General features: G+C 45.7%; 1 protein-coding gene across 1 annotated transcript in view; it reads left to right on the top strand.

Annotated features, from left to right (window-relative positions):
* The window catches only part of lrpprc (leucine-rich pentatricopeptide repeat containing), an 82891-nt gene extending 64456 nt beyond the window's left edge, over nucleotides 1-18435 (top strand). Inside the window, exons 31-38 of the mRNA XM_014179970.2 lie at nucleotides 504-592; nucleotides 679-883; nucleotides 7634-7770; nucleotides 8003-8118; nucleotides 11955-12029; nucleotides 12382-12466; nucleotides 14859-15001; nucleotides 18190-18435. Coding sequence (XP_014035445.1) covers nucleotides 504-592; nucleotides 679-883; nucleotides 7634-7770; nucleotides 8003-8118; nucleotides 11955-12029; nucleotides 12382-12466; nucleotides 14859-15001; nucleotides 18190-18267 — 928 coding nt within the window. The 3' untranslated portion in view covers nucleotides 18268-18435. The remainder of the gene's footprint in view (nucleotides 1-503; nucleotides 593-678; nucleotides 884-7633; nucleotides 7771-8002; nucleotides 8119-11954; nucleotides 12030-12381; nucleotides 12467-14858; nucleotides 15002-18189) is intronic.
* Nucleotides 18436-19565: the final 1130 nt, after the last annotated feature.

Here is a 19565-nt window from a genome sequence, read left to right as displayed (position 1 = left end):
AGCGGAGGGCTGGTGGTTGGTCGGCCCGGCGATAAGGAGCATGAGGCCAACGCTCAATTGAGCAGCCAGATTAATCCGGTCGGAGACTGTAATAATAAAAGAGAGATTGATTGAGGTATTAGTGGCTCTGAAATGGGAAAAAAGATGTCTGAAAGGACAAGGGGATAGATTGAGGGATGGAGGGAAAGGGACATTACCTAGGGTCTCATCACTGCAGCAGCTGTTCTCTCCCTGCCCAGCCCCGGAGGAGACTCACAGCCCCCCACACTAGGCGCTGGAGAGGACCTCAGAGGGAGTAGTCTGAACACCCGGTTGTTTTGTAATACTTCTATGGCCAGACTTGATTGGCAATCGGACTCACTTTCACTCTGTCCCTCTGTTTCAGTCTTATTTTCCCCCTCTTCTCTCTATGCCCATTTCAATGGAGTGGAGGGTTGGTCACCTCTGCTGTAAGGTTGAAGATTGTTGACTTATGTCTGTTCTTCTGTCTCTCTGTTCCTCAGTGCCGTAGGCCGTGTCCCAGGGTTCAAGCTGAATGACATAGCCAACAGCCTCCTCATCATTACACAGGTCAAGAGGGGGCTAGCCAAAGGTGGGTTTTTGCGTGATCCGTGCACAAACACACACCCAGCGAGTTTCTTTGTTGCATACATTCTGTTGCCTTCCTCCCACCCTTAGATGGCATGTCCACACTCAAGTCCATGCTGCAGGGAGACCAGGTGCCCTCAAAACTGTCCGTCACACGATTGGTGCAATCCCTCGGTAGCCATGGGGACGTCCAGGGCATCCAGGAAGTGGAGGTTCTGATGAAAGGGTTGGGCACACCCCTCAACCTGTCAAGTATGGTCTTTCTCAACAACACTGCCATGGCACACATCAAAAAGTAAGGTTCATCTAACTCACCTACTTAGCACTCAATCGTGCCCAGCTTTATGAAGGGGTATTGTCATGCCGTTATCATGGGTTTCAGTAGCATTGCAGTGAACCTGTTTCTCTACGCTCTGTTACCACTTGGTTGCAGGGTTAAAAATCTCCTGGCCTCCAATACACAGCAGGGTTACCCAACTGGCGCCCTGCGGGTGGTTTTATTTGGTCCCCCAAGTTTCCTGAGCAAAAATGTTCATTGTTGTACATATACACTGTAAAAACACCAGGAAATCTGTTCCAAAGTATTCCCACGCATAATAGAGGTGATTGTATACAAATAATAATTAATAATAATTGATTGGATTTGTATAGCACTTTTCTGCCTACTGACGCTTTATGTACAGTGCATTCGGAATGTATTCCGACCCCCTTTTCAACATTTTCTTATGTTACAGCATTATTCTACAATTTGTTACATCGTTTGTTCCCTTATCAATCTACACACAATCAAATCCAATTTATTTATAAAGCCCTTCTTACAACAGCTGATATCTCAAAGTGCTGTACGGAAACCCAGCCTAAAACCCCAAACAGCAAGCAATGCAGGTGTAGAAGCACGGTGGCTAGGAAAAACTCCCTAGAAAGGCCAGAACCTAGGAATAAAGCTATGGAGGAACCAGACTATGAGGGGTGGCCAGTCCTCGTCTGGCTGTGCAGGGTGGAGATTATAACAGAACATGGCCAAGATGTTCAAATGTTCATAGATGACCAGCAGGGTCAAATAATAATAATCACAGTGGTTGTCGAGGGTGCAACTGGTCAGCACCTCAAGAGTAAATGTCAGTTGGCTTTTCATAGCCGATCATTCAGAGTATCTCTACCACTCCTGCTGTCTCTAGAGAGTTGAAAACAGCAGGTCTGGGACAGGTAGCACGTCCGGTGAACAGGTCAGAGTTCCATAGCCGCAGGCAGAACAGTTGGAACTGGAGCAGCAGCACGGCCAGGTGGACTGGGGACAGCAAGGAGTCATCAGGCCAGGTAGTCCTGAGGCATGGTCCTAGGGCTCAGGTCCTCCGAAAGAGAGAGAATTAGAACATACTTAAATTTACACAGGACACCGGATAAGACAGGAGAAATACTCCAGATATAACAGACTGACCCTAGCTACCGACACATGAACTACTGCAGCATAAATACTGGAGGCTGAGACAGGAGGGGTCGGGAGACACTGTGGCCCTATCCGAACGATACCCCCGGACAGGGCCAAACAGGCAGGATACAACCCCACCCACTTTGCAAAAGCACAGCCCGCACACCATTAGAGGGATATCGTCAACCACCAACTTACCATCCTGAGACAAGGCTGAGTATACCCCATAATGACAAAGCAGAAATAGGTTTTTAGACATGTTAGCAAAGTTTTTTTTATTTGTAATAAACATCACATTTACAGAAGTATTCAGACCCTTTACTCAGTACTTTGTTGAAGCACCATTGGCAGCGATTACAGCCTTGAGACTTCTTGGGTATGACGCTACAAGCTTGGCACACCTGTATTTGGGGAGTTTCTGAGATGTTTCTACAACTTGATTGGAGTCCACCTGTGGTAAATTCAATTAATTGGACATGATTTGGAAAGGCATGCACAATAGTACCACAGTTGACTGTGCATGTTCAGATCAAAAACCAAGTCATGAAGTCGAAGGAATTGTCCGTAGAGCTCCGAGACAGGATTGTGTGGAGGCATTGTGTGGAGGCACTTCTCTCCCGGGCCTGCAGCATTGAAGGTCCCCAAGAACACGGTGTCCGCCATCATTCTTAAATGGAATAAGTTTGAAACCACCAAGACTCTTCCTAAAGCTTGCCGGCCCGGGAGAGAAGGGCCTTGGTAAGGGAGGTGACCAAGAACCTGATGGTCAATCTGACAGTGCTCTAGAGTTCCTCTGTGGAGATGGGCGAATCTTCCAGAAGGACAAACATCCCAGCTTTGATGCACCTATACTGACCTCACCTTCTGGATGATAGCGGGGTGAACAAGCAGTGGCTAGGGTGGTTGTTGTCCTTGATGATCTTTTTGGCCTTCCTGTGACATCTGGTGCTATAGGTGTCATGGAGGGCAGGCAGTGTGCCCCCGGTGATGTTGGGCAGACCGCGCCATCCTCTGGAGAGCCCTGCTGTTGCGGGCGGTGCAGTTGCCATACCATGTGGTATACAGCCCGACAGGATGCTCTCAATTGTGCATCTGTAAAAGTTTGAGACTTTTAGGTGCCAAGCGTGCTAAAGTTGAAAAGGCGCTGTTGTGTCTTCACCACACTGTCTGTGTGGGTGGACCATTTAAATTTGTCAGTGATGTGTACGCCAAGGAACTTGAAGCTTTCCACCTTCTCCACCACGGTCCCGTCGATGTGGATAGGGGGGTGCTCCCTCTGCTGTTTCCTGAGGTCCACGATCAGCTCCTTAGTTTTGTTGATGTTGATTAAGAGGTTATTTTCCTGGCACCACACTCCCAGAGCCCTCACCTCCTCCCTATAGGCTGTCCCCTCATTGTTGGTAATCAAGCCTACTACTGTTGTGTAGTCTGCGAACTTAATGATTTGAGTTGGAGACGTGCTTGGCCATGCAGTCCTTGGTGAACAGGGAGTACAGGAGGGAGCTGAGCACGCACCCATGTGGGGCCCCAGTCTTGAGGATCAGTGAAGTGGAGGTCTTGTTTCCTACCTTCACCACCTGGTGGCGGCCCGTCAGGAAGTCCAGGACCCAGTTGCACAGGGCGGGGTTCAGACCCAGGGCCTCAAGCTTAATGATGACCTTGGAGGGTAATATGGTGTTGAATGCTGAGCTATAGTCAATGAACAGCATTCTTACATAGGTGTTCTTCTTGTCCAGATGGGATAGGGCAGTGTGCAGTGCGATGGCGATTGCATCGTCTGTGGATCTATTTGGGCGGTAAGCAAAGTTTGTCTAGGGTGTCAGGTAAGGTAGAGGTGAAATGATCCTTGACTAGTCTCTCATAGCACTTCATGATGACAGAAGTGAGTGCTACTGGGCGATAGTCATTTAGTTCAGTTACCTTTGTTCCTGTACCGAAGAAGACAATGGTGACCATCTTGAAGCATGTGGGGACAGCTGACTGGGTTTGGGAGAGATTGAATATGTCCGTAAACACAGCAGCCAGCTGGTCTGCGCATGCTCTGAGGACGCGGCTAGTGATGCCGTCTGGGCCGGCAGCCTTGCGACGGTTAACACGCTTAAATGTCTTACTCACAGCGGCCATGGAGAAGGAGAGCCCACAGTCCTTGGTAGCGGGCCGCAACGGTGCACTGTGTTATCCTCAAAGCGGGCGAAGAAGGTGTTTAGCTTGTCGGTAAGCAAGACATCTGGTTTTCCTTTTGTAGTCCGTAATTGTCTGAAGACTGAGCCGTTGAATTGCAACTCCACTTTGTCTCATCTCTATACTGACGTGTTGCCTGTTTGATTGCCTTGCGGAGGGAATAACAACACTTTGTATTATTCCACATTCCCAGTCACCTTGCCAAGGTTAAATGCGGTGGTTCGCACTTTCAGTTTTGCGCAAATGCTGCCATCTATCCATGGTTTCTGGTTAGGGTAGGTTTTAATAGTCACAGTTGGTAGAACATCTCCTATACACTTCCTGATAAACTCTGTCACATTATCAGTATATTCGTCAATATTATTCTCTAAAGCTAACCGGAACATATCCCAGTCCGCGTGAACAAAACATTCTTGAAGCGTGGATTATGATTTGGTCAGACCAGCGTTGAATAGTCCTTAGCACGGGTACTTCCTGTGTGTTTCTGCCTATAGGAAAGGAGGAGCGAAATGGAGTCGAAGTCAGATTTGCCGAAAGGAGGGTGGGGGAGGGCATTGTAGGCATCCCGGAAGTTAGCGTATCAGTGGTCAAGTGTTTTAGCAGGATATTGCCCTGGGGGGTGCGAACAAAGGATCCGCTTCGGGAAAGTCGTAGTGCTGGTGAGTTACCGCCGCTCTGATAGCCAATAGTTCTTCCCGGCTGTATGTAATAACACAAAACAAATCTGGGCTAATAATGTAAGTAGTAATACATAAAAGAGCTAGAAGCGAGGCAGCCCTCTGTCGGCGCCATTTCTCTGCAGCACTCCACCAATCAGGCCTTTATGGTAGAGAGGCCAGATAGATTTCACGCCTCAGTAAAAGGCACATGACAGCCCCTTGGAGTTTGCCAAAAGGCACCTAAAGGACTCAGACCATGAGAAACAAGATTATCTGGTCTGATGAAACCAAGATTGAACTCTTTGGCTGAATGCCAAGCGTCACATCTGGAGGAAACCCGGCACCATCTCTACGGTGAAGCATGGTGGTGGAAGCATGCTGTGGAGATGTTTTTCAGCGGCAGGGACTGGGAGACTAGTCAGGATCGAAGGAAAGATGAACGGAGCAAAGTACAGAGATTCTTAATGAAAACCTGCTCCAGAGTATTCAGGACCTCAGATTGGGGTAACGGTTCACCTTCCAACAGGACAACAACCCTAAGCACACAGCCAAGACAACGCAGGAGTGGCTTTGGGACAAGACTCTGAATGTCCTTGAGTGGCCCAGCCAGAACCCGGACTTGAACCTGGTCAAACATGCTCCCCGTCCAACCTGACAGAACTTGAGAGGATCTGCAGAGAAGAATAGGAGAAACTCCCCAAATACAGGTGTGCCAAGCTTGTAGCATCATACCCAAGAAGACTCAAGGCTATAATCGTTGCTAAAGGTGGTTCAACAAAGTACTGTGATATTTAAGATTTCTTTGTTTTAAATACATTTGCAAAAATGTCTAAACCTTTGTCATTTTGGGGTATTGTGTGTAGATTGAGGAGGGAAAAAAACAGATTAAATCAATTTTAGAATAAGGCTGTAATGTAACAGTGTGGAAAAAGTCAAACGGTCTGAATGCTTCCCAAATGCACTGTATGCCAATTAGGAATGAGGGGGATGATCAGGTAACCATGATGGAATGTGGCCAGGTTGGGAATTTAGCCATGACACCGGGGTGAAAACCCCTAATCTTACCCTAATCTCATGGGATTTTGAATAACCAGTCAGGACAGCCGTTTTAACGTCCCATCCGAAAGTCAGCACCCTACGCTAGGCAATGTCCGCAAATGTAGTTGAGGTTTGAAATGATTGTTTTAGTCATATATCTGTTTGGGCTTCAATTTATTATGTTCCGGCTGCACGACCATCCGCTCAAGAAAAAATTGGCCTCCGGCTTAATCCAGTTGATGCTCCCTGACCCAGAGGGTTAACAATACACTGGCCTCCAATACCCAGAGGGTTAACAATACCTTGGCCTCCAATACCCAGAGGGTTAACAATACCCTGGCCTCCAATACCCAGAGGGTTAACAATACCCTGGCCTCCAATCCCCAGAGGGTTAACAATACCCTGGCCTCCAATCCCCAGAGGGTTAACAATACCCTGGCCTCCAATCCCCAGAGGGTTAACAATACCCTGGCCTCCAATCCCCAGAGGGTTAACAATACCCTGGCCTCCAATCCCCAGAGGGTTAACAATACCCTGGCCTCCAATCCCCAGAGGGTTAACAATACCCTGGCCTCCAATCCCCAGAGGGTTAACAATACCCTGGCCTCCAATCCCCAGAGGGTTAACAATACCCTGGCCTCCAATCCCCAGAGGGTTAACAATACCCTGGCCTCCAATCCCCAGAGGGTTAACAATACCCTGGCCTCCAATCCCCAGAGGGTTAACAATACCCTGGCCTCCAATCCCCAGAGGGTTAACAATACCCTGGCCTCCAATCCCCAGAGGGTTAACAATACCCTGGCCTCCAATCCCCAGAGGGTTAACAATACCCTGGCCTCCAATCCCCAGAGGGTTAACAATACCCTAGGAGAATACAGCACACACAATGTCCCGGTTAACATTGATGTGATCACACAGAGGAATGTTTATGAAGAGGTTGCCACTACCAAATAGGCTAAACTCACCAAATACGAACAACCTAACCTGGGACCCCAACAAGCTAACACTTAACCCTTCTCCCTCCTCCCTTCCTCTAGTTCTCCCCCTTCCCTCTACATCCTTTCCTCTCCTTCTCCACCAGCCCACATGAATATTTCATCTGTGCCTGAATCCACTGTGATCGCTGTGACTGAGTCTGAATAATTTACTGAGGTCCAGCTCTAAATGTGGCGCTCCTTTCTGGACCCTTCCCTCTTAACCAGTCAGCTCGGCTCAAATCGTGCCGCCCCGCACGTGTCACAGCTGTTTAGGCCAATCGTGCTGGGGGTGGGGTCAGAGTTCTTCCTGACAGGCCCAGGCAGGCGAGAGAGCAGGGAGTGCTGCCCAATCGGGCATGAGCGCCTTTTCACTTCCGCTATCCTATCTTCCTGCGTCTTGGCCCTGGGAGCTAGGCGGGGATGACACCCCCACGCCACTGTTAGCGGAGAGAATGCTAATGCAGCCGATTATAGTTTGATGCACTTTGTTTTTCTCTTTCTGTGTTTGGACGAATGATGAGGGGGATGCTCCTCGCATATTTAGAGAATATTTAATCATACCTCCCTGTATGCCCTCATCGACCGCTCTGTCTCCGTTACTGTCGTGTTTTACTGGTTATTTCTTTCCCAGAAAGTTCTGCTGCTGCTACTTCCCCCAGCGGATACATTGAGCTCTCAGTGAAGAGATTGGAGTCTTTGTTTTTTTCTGTTTTTGACCTAGCGAAATGCCTATATTCTGTCTCTCTCTCTGTCTCTGTCAGTGGAGACCTGGACTCTGCAGTGGAGGGCTTGGAGGCTGTCTACACACAGGGTGATGGGCCTCAGGGTCCGGCTGCCAGCATGGCCTTTGTCTTCAGGAAGGTGTTGGAGGAGAACAACAGCGCTGCACTGGATAAATGTATGGAACACAGACACCTGTATAACCTCACCCGCCCACCTTCAGACAGTGTCTTTAATGTCCAACACGGTCCCCACTTTCATATAGAATTTACTGCAGTAGTTGATACTCTTGGAACAGACCATCGGCAAGCAGCGTACCAGCCTGTATACCCTATCAGATCAATCTTCTCATTAACCTTGCTGAGTGAGATCTATGTTGATTGTGACCCTGTCTGTGTGTCTCTGTGTAGTGAGTGCCATGGCAGAGAGGCTGGCAAATCACTTTTCATCGTACAGAGCTGCTTCAGACCTCTTCCTACAGCTGCTGGAGGCTAACATGGTAGAGGACGCCAAGTTCATGCTGGCCGTACGTATCCCACTCACCCAGTGACATCAGTCACTACATTCAATCAGTTTGAGTTATTCGTCTCTGTGTGTAGCTCTCATGGCTGGCTGGCTGTCTGTTTCTCTGTCTCTGTGTGTTCATGTGTGGGCAAACATTAGGAACACCTGCTCTTTCCATGACATAGACTGACCAGGTGAATGCTATTATTCCTTAAGTCTGTGGGTGTTGCTCTCGTGGCTGGCTTTCTATCTATTTCTCTCTCTGTGTGTGTCTGTTCATGTGTGCGCAAACACGATTTTGGCCCGGATTTAGCAGTCCCAGACAGGTTTTTGAGCTCCTGGACAAAATGCCCATGTAGTTGCCTACTCTGGGCGCGCGGCTGTCACCAACGCTCTTTTAATGTGAGCGGGTCAGAGACTCAATCTGAGAGCTACCAATCTCGTCTTTGAGCAGTCCCAGACATCCTGATATTTTCAAACACATTTTATTTTATCGGCACAAAATCTGCAGTGCTCTTGTAGTGTGAGATGTGCAACGACAAGTTTTGAGCACGCTGATCAGCAATAGCCAATGAGAGCTCACCGGAGAAGAAGCCAGTGAGGTGTTTTTCATCACCCAGAATGTGGAGACTCTTCAGCAGGAGCGATGACCACTACTAGTGTGCGTCTGTTCTTGCCAAAGTGTCAAATCGTTACAGCTCTAACGTTTCACAAGCAATGTTATTCCATTCAAAATGTTGGCTATATATTTGAACTCCAAATGGCAAGCGTGAATATCTGACTGAAAACGTATGCGGCTGATTTGAGCCAGATCTTGTTGTAGCTACGTTAAGTGTAATCACATCACATTGTTTTCACGGGACAGCGTGGTGTCGAACCCTCACGACCACCCTGTCTGTCCCATATGGTTTAGTGTGAATAACACAACAGGAAAGCTGGTCCTTTAATGTAAGAGGCTCAGCCATTTTTAGCATTTTGAAAGTTGTGTAGTCTACACCCGGCTTTATTGTTGTCACTTGTTAAATCCACTTCAATCAGGGTAGATGAATGGGAAGAGACAGGTTAAAGAAGGATTTTGAAGCCTTGAGACAATTGAATTGGCAAGACAAAATATTTGAACAGTGCCTTTGAACAGGGTATGGTAGTAGGTGCCAGGTGTACTGGTTTGAGTGTGCCAAGAACTGCAACACTGCTGGGTTTTTAACGCTCAACCGTTTCCCACGTGGATCAAGAATGGTCCACCACCCAAAGGATATCCAGCCAACTTGACAACTGTGGGAAGCGTTGGCGTCAACATGGGCCAGCATCCCTTTGGAACGCTTTTGACAACCAACAAATTTAGGTTGTTCTGAAGGCAAAAGGGTTGTATAATAATGTGTTAATAAGTATATTTTGATTTCCATGCACATATCGATATATCCACAATCTGAATAAAGGCAAAGGTTATTTAGCATACTTTGACTTCAAATCACCCTCAGTCACATTGAAATATAGATCACCTTCGCATCACAAATGTCGATTAGTATAATGTACTTTGAAAATATGCAAGATGGATCGGTTTGCTCAGTTATGTTATTTAAATGTAGCTCGAGCCACATGAACATTGAGAGGGAGAAGGATCAAAAGAGACCTTCTGCTACCACACCCCTCCAGATCATGTTCCCCTTGAATTCACATGTAATTATACTGCTGCTCAATGATTAACAAGATGGTTTATTCCAACGGAGACATGAAAATGAACACAGATACTACTCTAAGTTCATAAGAAATTAAAGCCAAATTAGAAGAATCCGTGTTTCGTGTAATATGCATCTGCTTGAGCATATTTAGCAACTTGGCTGGTATTTCTGCAGGCCTCTTCCAGGTTTATTGTAACGGAGGAACAATTCTATTCTAGAAGAAACTGTTAGCTAAACTCTGAAAAGCTTTTAACGAGGCAGATGACAAGTGTGTTGAATGAAGTCATTAAGAAGTGAGTCGGACCAGAAGTCAGTGAGGCAGGGTCCTCCTAGACCTGCTCTGGGAGGTGGGGGGTTGGGGGTAGAGATATTCTGACATTCCCTGCTTATCCAGAGCTTTTAAGCAGCCGTGAGGGAGTATGCTCGTCTGGGATCAGGGATACAGGGGGTTACGTCACGGCCAGTCTGGCTTCTGGATAAAACGGGTCCTAGCGGAGAGAGCGAGCGACTGGAGAGAAGAGGAGAGTGGAGGAGTGTTGTTCTAATTGCCTGATTGTACTAAAGCCATTCTGCCGCTGAGTGACTCTGGCCCTCTGTTTAATACGCTGCTACACTGCGCTGCGGTTAAAAGCCTCCGAGGCCGTCGCTTTTAATTCCACCCAAGGAAAGAAACACGGCGTTCACGAATGGCTTGTAATGTGACCTCATTGCCACTGAACCCAGAGAAGACTCAGAGCACGGCAGGGTTTAATGCGGCACTCACACTTTTCAGTCTTTACTTCTTACCATTTTTTTTTAAGGTTACATCTTTAGCCCAAAGCAAATCCCTCTTAATTGTTTTATATAAAAAGTATTTCTAAATCGTAGCCCTGAATTTAAAATGGCTGCTTTGTGATAAAGAGCCTGTTTACATACATTCTTCCGTAGGTTTGAACCTTGGTTGGTTTCACTCATTCTCTCCTCGTTATGAGAGCTACTTCCCCTACCTCACTTCCTGCCTCTGGTAATTGGCTAATGACAGAAAGTAAAGGTGGTGAAGTAAATTACCCCCTAGAATGCTTCAGCGTAGTACAGATTCCAATCAGCCCCTTTATGTTGCTAAGTGTAGATAATTATACTTTAAAGTGAACAGGCACTGTACATTTTTAAATTTGATAAAGAAATAAGTAGTTATCTGGCTGACACCCTGTTGGCGGTGTAATGAACCTAGAACTGCAGAACGCTATCTGGAGTGCAGGGCATATAATAAAAGGCCTAAAGCAATTCAAAAACACTTAAGACACAAAACACTCACGGTACAGGAAATAGAACCCTGTTCACAAGCAGATGTACTCCTACAGTACATGTACCCTTTTTACAAGTCCCTGAATTGCTGTGTGTGGTTTTACATTTGCATGTCTGCATTTGTTTCTGCACAGTCACTAGCTAGGTTTCTATCCAATTGGCGAATATTCTAAAATCCTGCATTTTCCAACCAGAGACATGTTTCCATCAAATTTGCTTGTTGTTGAGGAAAGGCTGTGTGTGACGACGTAGTGCACTTAAAAATAACTTTTGCGGGTAAATTTACCCCACCAAAAAAGCAAGTTCCGTGGGTTTCCATCGCATTTTCAACTCTACTGATGGTTTTGTCACAAATGATGCGCTATAGCGAATGTGCCGACTGGTCTTGGCACTTGTGCTCTATCCAACATATTGCAGACAGTATGGGTAGGCTCCCTACATGATGAGAATATGGATAAGAGCAAGCATCGATCATCATGTCACCAGAATAAGCCTGGATATTTATTGGAAAGGAGCATCAAGCTCATCACCGTGCTCTTTCACCACCCTGTGAAGTTCATCATAACTTGTTACATGTAGCCTAATAAACTGCATGGTTTCCCAAGTAGTGGGAGGACCACACGCCATATCGCATGACCTGAAGTTTACTTCAATATGATGGCTATTATATCCACCACCATTTCTCGCATAATTAATTTTACAGACACAAAAAGATCCCACCTTGTCTAGCGTATTGGGTTTTGTTGACCTATGGAATGTTTAAATGATCATTTTCCATCACTCCTGTCGTAACATTTTATTTTATCCAACATGTACTTTACTCGCATAAAAAGGTTGGATGGAAACCTGGTTAGTCATGACTCTGATCTCTCCTGTCCCTCTTCTCTTTCTGTAGCGCTGTAATGCTGTGGCTGAACAGAAGGAGATTCTGGTTTCTTACATGTCCAGGCTGGCCCAGAAACCAGGCCAGGTACCACCATCTCCTTCAACCTCACTATGTCAGATCTGAACCAACGCTTTTCTTTTTATTGGCCTTCATTTAAAGTGCCTGGAGAAATGCATCATCATTACATTTGACATTTGAGTCATTTAGCAAACGCACTTATCCAGAGAGACTTACAGGAGCAATTAGGATTAAGTGCCTTGCTCAAGGGCACGTCGGCAGATTCTTTACCTAGTCTGCTAAGGGATTCTAACCAGCAACCTTTCGGTTACTGGCCCAACGTTCTTATTCGCTAGGTTACCTGCATGCATATAGTATTATCATTTTAAGGAGTGTTATGACTTGGTGGCATCTATTTAACTCTGTCGATCTGTTATAGGTGGGCAAGATCAAGACCCTGATGACTCTCATCCCTGACTTCACAGAGAAGGAGACGTTGTATCCCTACCTGATGAAGTGCTATGGTAAAACGTTGTGTAAAGACATGCTCAGACTAGACTAGAGATCATCGACTAGAATCAGCCAAGGGACCTTTGTTTCTTTTCTTGAATGAATGGTCAGGGGGCAGGAACATAATTACAAATAGCTTGTAGAGTGCAAATTTAACGCAAGAAGCCCAAACAGATAATTGACTTGAACATAATCATTTCAAACATTGCTTTCATTTGTATACGATCACATATCTCTCTATTATGCGTGGGAATACTTTGGAATAGATTTCCAAATTGTAGTGTTTTTTTATGTCCCCTAAAAATACTGGCGACCCCTAGACTAGAGCATTTTACATAATGCACTCATACTTAGGAAATATTCTATATAAATGATCCAACTTACGTATTTTACTGTCATTTTGCTTACTGTTTTTTGTACGATACAGTCAAATCACAGGTCAGGATAATGAGCTTCAGTATATCAGTTAGGTGCTCGGCTCCCTGGCCTGTCTAGGCTATAGTGAGGCAACTTAAGCAGGGTGCGTCATTCGGCTCGCTGGCCTGTCTAGGCTATAGTGAGGCAACTTAAGCAGGGTGCGTCATTCGGCTCGCTGGCCTGTCTAGGCTATAGTGAGGCAACTTAAGCAGGGTGCGTCATTCGGCTCGCTGGCCTGTCTAGGCTATAGTGAGGCAACTTAAGCAGGGTGCGTCATTCGGCTCGCTGGCCTGTCTAGGCTATAGTGAGGCAACTTAAGCAGGGTGCGTCATTCGGCTCGCTGGCCTGTCTAGGCTATAGTGAGGCAACTTAAGCAGGGTGCGTCATTCGGCTCGCTGGCCTGTCTAGGCTATAGTGAGGCAACTTAAGCAGGGTGCGTCATTCGGCTCGCTGGCCTGTCTAGGCTATAGTGAGGCAACTTAAGCAGGGTGCGTCATTCGGCTCGCTGGCCTGTCTAGGCTATAGTGAGGCAACTTAAGCAGGGTGCGTCATTCGGCTTGCTGGCCTGTAGCTAAGTCGTCATTAGCTAGCAAATGAAATATGCATCAGGCGAGAGGGAGCAGACGGCGTCTGCTGGAACCTGAGAGGTGTTTTTGGAGAACAGGATGTTCACTAATGACTGATTCTGCTTCAGCCAGTGTGGCATGCTAAATGTGACATTCTGAAGTACTTCAGGCCTGCTGTTCTGCCTGACTATTTCATTAACACTGTTCTCCTGGTGGTCATGAAGAGGTCAGAAGTAACAGTGGTAATATTAACACTCTTCTCCTGGTGGTCATGAAGAGGTCAGAGGTAACAGTGGTAATATTAACACTGTTCTGCTGGTGGTCATGAAGAGGTCAGAGGTAACAGTGGTAATATTAACACTGTTCTCCTGGTGGTCATGAAGAGGTCAGAAGTAACAGTGGTAATATTAACACTGTTCTCCTGGTGGTCATGAAGAGGTCAGAGGTAACAGTGGTAATATTAACACTGTTCTGCTGGTGGTCATGAAGAGGTCAGAGGTAACAGTGGTAATATTAACACTGTTCTCCTGGTGGTCATGAAGAGGTCAGAGGTAACAGTGGTAATATTAACACTGTTCTCCTGGTGGTCATGAAGAGGTCAGAGGTAACAGTGGTAATATTAACACTGTTCTCCTGGTGGTCACGAAGAGGTCAGAGGTAACAGTGGTAATATTAACACTGTTCTGCTGGTGGTCATGAAGAGGTCAGAGGTAACAGTGGTAATATTAACACTGTTCTCCTGGTGGTCATGAAGAGGTCAGAGGTAACAGTGGTAATATTAACACTGTTCTCCTGGTGGTCATGAAGAGGTCAGAGGTAACAGTGGTAATATTAACACTGTTCTGCTGGTGGTCATGAAGAGGTCAGAGGTAACAGTGGTAATATTAACACTGTTCTCCTGGTGGTCATGAAGAGGTCAGAGGTAACAGTGGTAATATTAACACTGTTCTGCTGGTGGTCATGAAGAGGTCAGAGGTAACAGTGGTAATATTAACACTGTTCTCCTGGTGGTCATGAAGAGGTCAGAGGTAACAGTGGTAATATTAACACTGTTCTCCTGGTGGTCATGAAGAGGTCAGAGGTAACAGTGGTAATATTAACACTGTTCTCCTGGTGGTCATGAAGAGGTCAGAGGTAACAGTGGTAATATTAACACTGTTCTGCTGGTGGTCATGAAGAGGTCAGAGGTAACAGTGGTAATATTAACACTGTTCTCCTGGTGGTCATGAAGAGGTCAGAGGTAACAGTGGTAATATTAACACTGTTCTCCTGGTGGTCATGAAGAGGTCAGAGGTAACAGTGGTAATATTAACACTGTTTTCATGTTTCTGTCTTCTGCTTTTGTTCTTCTTTCCTTCAACACTTTTTGACCTCATGCATCAACTTTGTCTCACTCTTGCAAATGCATCCCACACAAACCCAGGTGTGGACAACGACCTGGTGTCGGCTAAAGCCCTGTACCAGCAGATGCAGATGGAGGGAGTGGAGGCTGATGAGCTGTGTCTGAAGAGACTTGCCGTGCTGTACAGGAACGCAGGAGAGACCGTCCCCTTTACTGAGCCACCTGTGAGCGCGCGCGAGCACACACACACACACACACACACACACTTTGCTCTGCTTGCCACCTCAACGGTATAGCAGTGTGTCTGTCATGAGTGTTAGACTACAAATATTATTTGGTTGTTGGAAAGAAGATCCAAGCCTGACCAGTGTCATACCCAGCAGACTGTCCTAGTCCTGAGGGCTTGTATTGTCTACTGGGCTACAGAACAACAAATCACACTCTTACAAAAACACACACACACGCAGTGTACCAGGCCACACACACCCCAGCCCTAACTGGGGTTGGCATCTTTTCCACTGGTGACCTAATGTCTGTCAGGGTGTGTGTGTTGATGGGAGTCTGCCTGCTCTGAGAGCCTCCATTCAGGAGGCCTCTGCTCCATGCGCTACATGTTTCTGCTTTTATCTGGCCTTTTGTGGCTTGCATTGGATTATGCCTGCAGTCATAACCTACACATTACTATGTATTACACTGATATCTGTTTTGATTGCAGTGGTCTTGTTTGTTTTTTAGGTGCAAGTCTATAGGTTTGTTTGGCACATAATTCTGTCAGTGAGTTGTGTACTATGAGGCTGTAATGAGCTGGTAAGAGAGGTAGGGATTTAACAGCACTTGAATCATCGGACAATATAGTACATTAACACAACACCGGCAAATTGGCAATCAGCCAAAGTAGTCACACTGCACTCCAGGAGTTCTCACTAACTAGGTCAACCACTTGAGTTGTTTACATTGCCCTACAATCACACGCACACACCTGCAGAGCAAGCTCTGTCGATGCCGTGCCCCACCCACCCACCCCCACCCACAGAGATGCAGCTAGAACTCGCAGAACAGGCTCACTGCATAATTCAATACCTGTCGGAAAGGTAGAGCCACGTTCCAAAACTGCCACAGTAGAGTAGAGATGGGGGGGGGGGAAATGTCAAACATAACCCCCCCTTTTTTTTTGAGAACAGTCTTCAGAGCTCTCAAATCACCTTTTAAAGTTTCAACAAACCAATCTCAGGTAGTGCCCCCCTTCTCTACACCCTCTTCCACCCTTCTGTTTTCAGACTGCTGTTCTAGCTGGAGTACAAAGCCGTCTCCTGAGAGAGCAGATAAGGAGAGATTTGAAGCGCGGCCCGCGTCAGGCCCCTCCCGCCAACACGGCTATTTATCGACTTTAATTACACGGTTAATAGGGGAATATACAATGTTACAGCAACGTTAATCTCCTGAAAGCACTCACCTTCTCAAAAATGCCCCACTTTTTTCAGCCTGAAAGCAGGGCTTAATTAGGTGGACTAGTGGGAGGGGAGGAAAAGTGTAAATCCCGTATTTGTGTATTAATCAGGATGTGGAGATGAAACAAGAGCCCGTGATTGGATGGAGAAGTCTATTAGTTAGACCCAGGGGTGCGGTGGACTTGTTGAAAGGGGAGTGAGCCCTGGCTACGATTTGCGATACACACACAAATACACACACACACACACACAAATACACCAACACAGTCCACACCCACACTGTTAATTTGTAGATTGTACAGACTTTGGTTTTGGTTGTTCCCTGTCATATACTGACTATATCTGTTACTATGAACTGCGTCTGCTAAATTACCATATATAGTTGAAGTCGGAAGTTTACATACACTTATGTTGGGGTCATTAAAATTTGTTTTTCAATCACACAAATTTCTTGTTAACGAACTATAGTTTTGGCAAGTCTGTTAGAACATCTACTTTGTGCATGACACAAGTCATTTTCCAACAATTGTTTACAGACAGATTATTCACTGTATCACAATTTTCAGTGGGTCAGAAGTTTACATACACTAAGTTGACTATGCCTTTAAACAGCTTGGAAAATTCCAGAAAATGTCATGGCTTTAGAAGCTTCTGATAGGCTAATTGACATCATTTGAGTCAATTGGAGGTGTACCTGTGGATGTATTTCAAGACCTACCTTCAAACTCAGTGCCTCTTCGCTTGACATCAGACAAAGAATTGTAGACCTCCACAAGTCTGGTTCATCCTTGGGAGCAATTTCCAAATGCCTGAAGGTACCACGTTCATCTTTACAAACAGTACGCAAGTATAAACACCATGGGACCACGCAGCCGTCATACCGATCAGGAAGGAGACGCGTTCTGTCTCTTAGAGATGAACGTACTTTGGTGCGAAAAGTGCAACTCAATCCCAGAACAACAGTAAAGGACCTTGTGAAGATGCTGGAGGAAACAGGTATAAAAGTATCTATATCCACAGTAAAATGAGTCCTATATCGACATAACCTGAAAGGCCGCTCAGCAAGGAAGAAGCCACTGCTCCAAAACCGCTATAAAAAAGCCAGACTACGGTTTGCAACTGTACATGGGGACAAAGATCTTACTTTTTGGAGAAATGTTGTCTGGTCTGATGGAACTGTTGGGCCATAATGACCATTGTTATGTTTGGAGGAAAAAGGGAGGTTTGCATGCTGAAGAACACCATCCCAACCGTGAAGCACGGGGGTGGCAGCATCATGTTGTGGGGGTGCTTTGCTGCACTTCACAAAATAGATGGCATCATGAGGAGGGAAAATTATGTAGATGTATTGAAGCAACATCTCAAGACATCAGTCAGGAAGTTAGAGCTTGGTCGCAAATGGGTCTTCCGAATGGACAATGACCCCAAGCATACTTCCAAAGTTGTGGCAAAATCGCTTAAGGACAACAAAGTCAAGGTATTGGAGTGGCCATCACAAAGCCCTGACCTCAATCCCATAGAAAATGTGTGGGCAGAACTGAAAGTGTGTGTGAGCCAGGAGGCCTACAAACCTGACTCAGTTACACCAGCTCTGTCAGGAGGAATGGGCCAAAATTCACCCAACATATTGTGGAAGGCTACCCGAGACGTTTGACCCAAGTTAAACAGTTTAATGGCAATGCTACCAAATACTAATTGAGTGTATGTAAACTTCTGACCCACTGAGAATGTGATGAAAGGAATGAAAGCTGAAATGAATCATTCTCTCTACTATTATTCTGACATTTCACATTCTTAAAATAAACTGGTGATCTTAACTGACCTAAGACAGGGAATTTTTACTAGGATTAAATGTCAGGAATTGTGAAAAACTGAGTTTAAATGTATTTGGCTAAGGTGTATGTAAACTTCCGACTTCGCCTGTAACTATCGGGTGACCACCTTCTTTGATCCCCTCTTTCCAGGAGACGTTTAAGTTTTATGCAGAAAAGCTGAAGGCGAAATCCAAGGGATCGCAGCCGAGCGACGCAGTGGAGGAATAAGACTGTCGCTACTCTTCTTCATTCTGTCGTTGTAGTTTTTTTTTTATAAGCTGTGAAAACAGATCTTGTGGAAGTATTACTGGATGTTAAACTCTGTCCTCCATGTTGATTTATGATGATTAAAATTGATGTACAGAAGTATTTATGCAATAAATGTTAGGAACTAGACTGACACTTTTTTTTTCTGGAGCCACTTTTCAAAGGGAAATGGTGTACATGTAGGTATCCATCTACAGTTCCTTCAGGAAGTATTCACACCCCTTGACTTATTCCACATTGTTGTTACAGCCTGAATTAAAAAATATAATAAATTGTTTTTTTTCTCAACCATCTACACACAATACCCCATAATGACAAATTGAAAACAGGTTTTTAGAAATGTTTGCTAATGTATTGAAAAGGAAATATCAAATATACATATGTATTCACACCCCTTTGCTATGACAATCCAAATTGAGCTCAGGTGTATCCAATTTCCTTTGATCATCCTTGATATTTCACTACAACTTGAAGTCCACATGTGGCCAATGATATAGTTTGGACATGATTTAGAAACACTGGTCTAAGGTCCCACAGTTGAAAGTGCATGTAAGAGCAGAAACTATAGGCTATAAAACCATTTCTAGAGTGTTGAACGTTTCCAAGAGCACAGTGGTCTCCATCAATGGAAAATTGAAAGAATATGGAACTACCCAGACTCTGCCTAGTGCTGGCCGTCCAACCAAACTGAGCAACCGGGCAACAAGTACCTTGGTCAAAGAGGTGACCAAGAACCCAATGACCACTCTTTGTGAAGTGCTGTAGAGACTGACAGAGTTCCTTGGCTGAAATGGGAGAAGCTGCCAGAAGTACAAGACTCTACAGCACTTCACCAATCTGGCCTTTATGGGAAAGTGGCCAGACTGAAGCCACTCCTGAGAAAAGGGCACATGACAGCATGCCTGGAGTTTGCAAAAAGGCATGTAAAAGACTGAGCATAAGGCGAAAGATTGTGGTCTGATGAGACAAATGTACTATTTGGCCTGAATGCAAAGCGCCATGTCTGGAGAAAACCAGGCACAGCTCATCACCCATCAAATACCATCCCTACCGTAAAGCATGGTGTTGGCAGCATCATGCAATGGAGATGCTTTTCAGTGGCAGGGACTGGGAGACTGGTAAGGATAAAGGCAACGTTGAATATAGGCAAATCCTTGAGCACCTGCTTCAGAGTGCAAACGGCCTTAGACTGGAGGGCGAAGATTTAGGTTCCAACATGACAATAATCCCGAGCATACAGCCAAAGCAATGCTGGAATG

Source organism: Salmo salar, chromosome ssa28 (genome assembly GCF_905237065.1).
Source record: "Salmo salar chromosome ssa28, Ssal_v3.1, whole genome shotgun sequence".
NCBI classification, from domain to species: Eukaryota; Metazoa; Chordata; class Actinopteri; order Salmoniformes; family Salmonidae; genus Salmo; species Salmo salar.
This window is presented reverse-complemented; position numbering and strand designations above follow the sequence as displayed.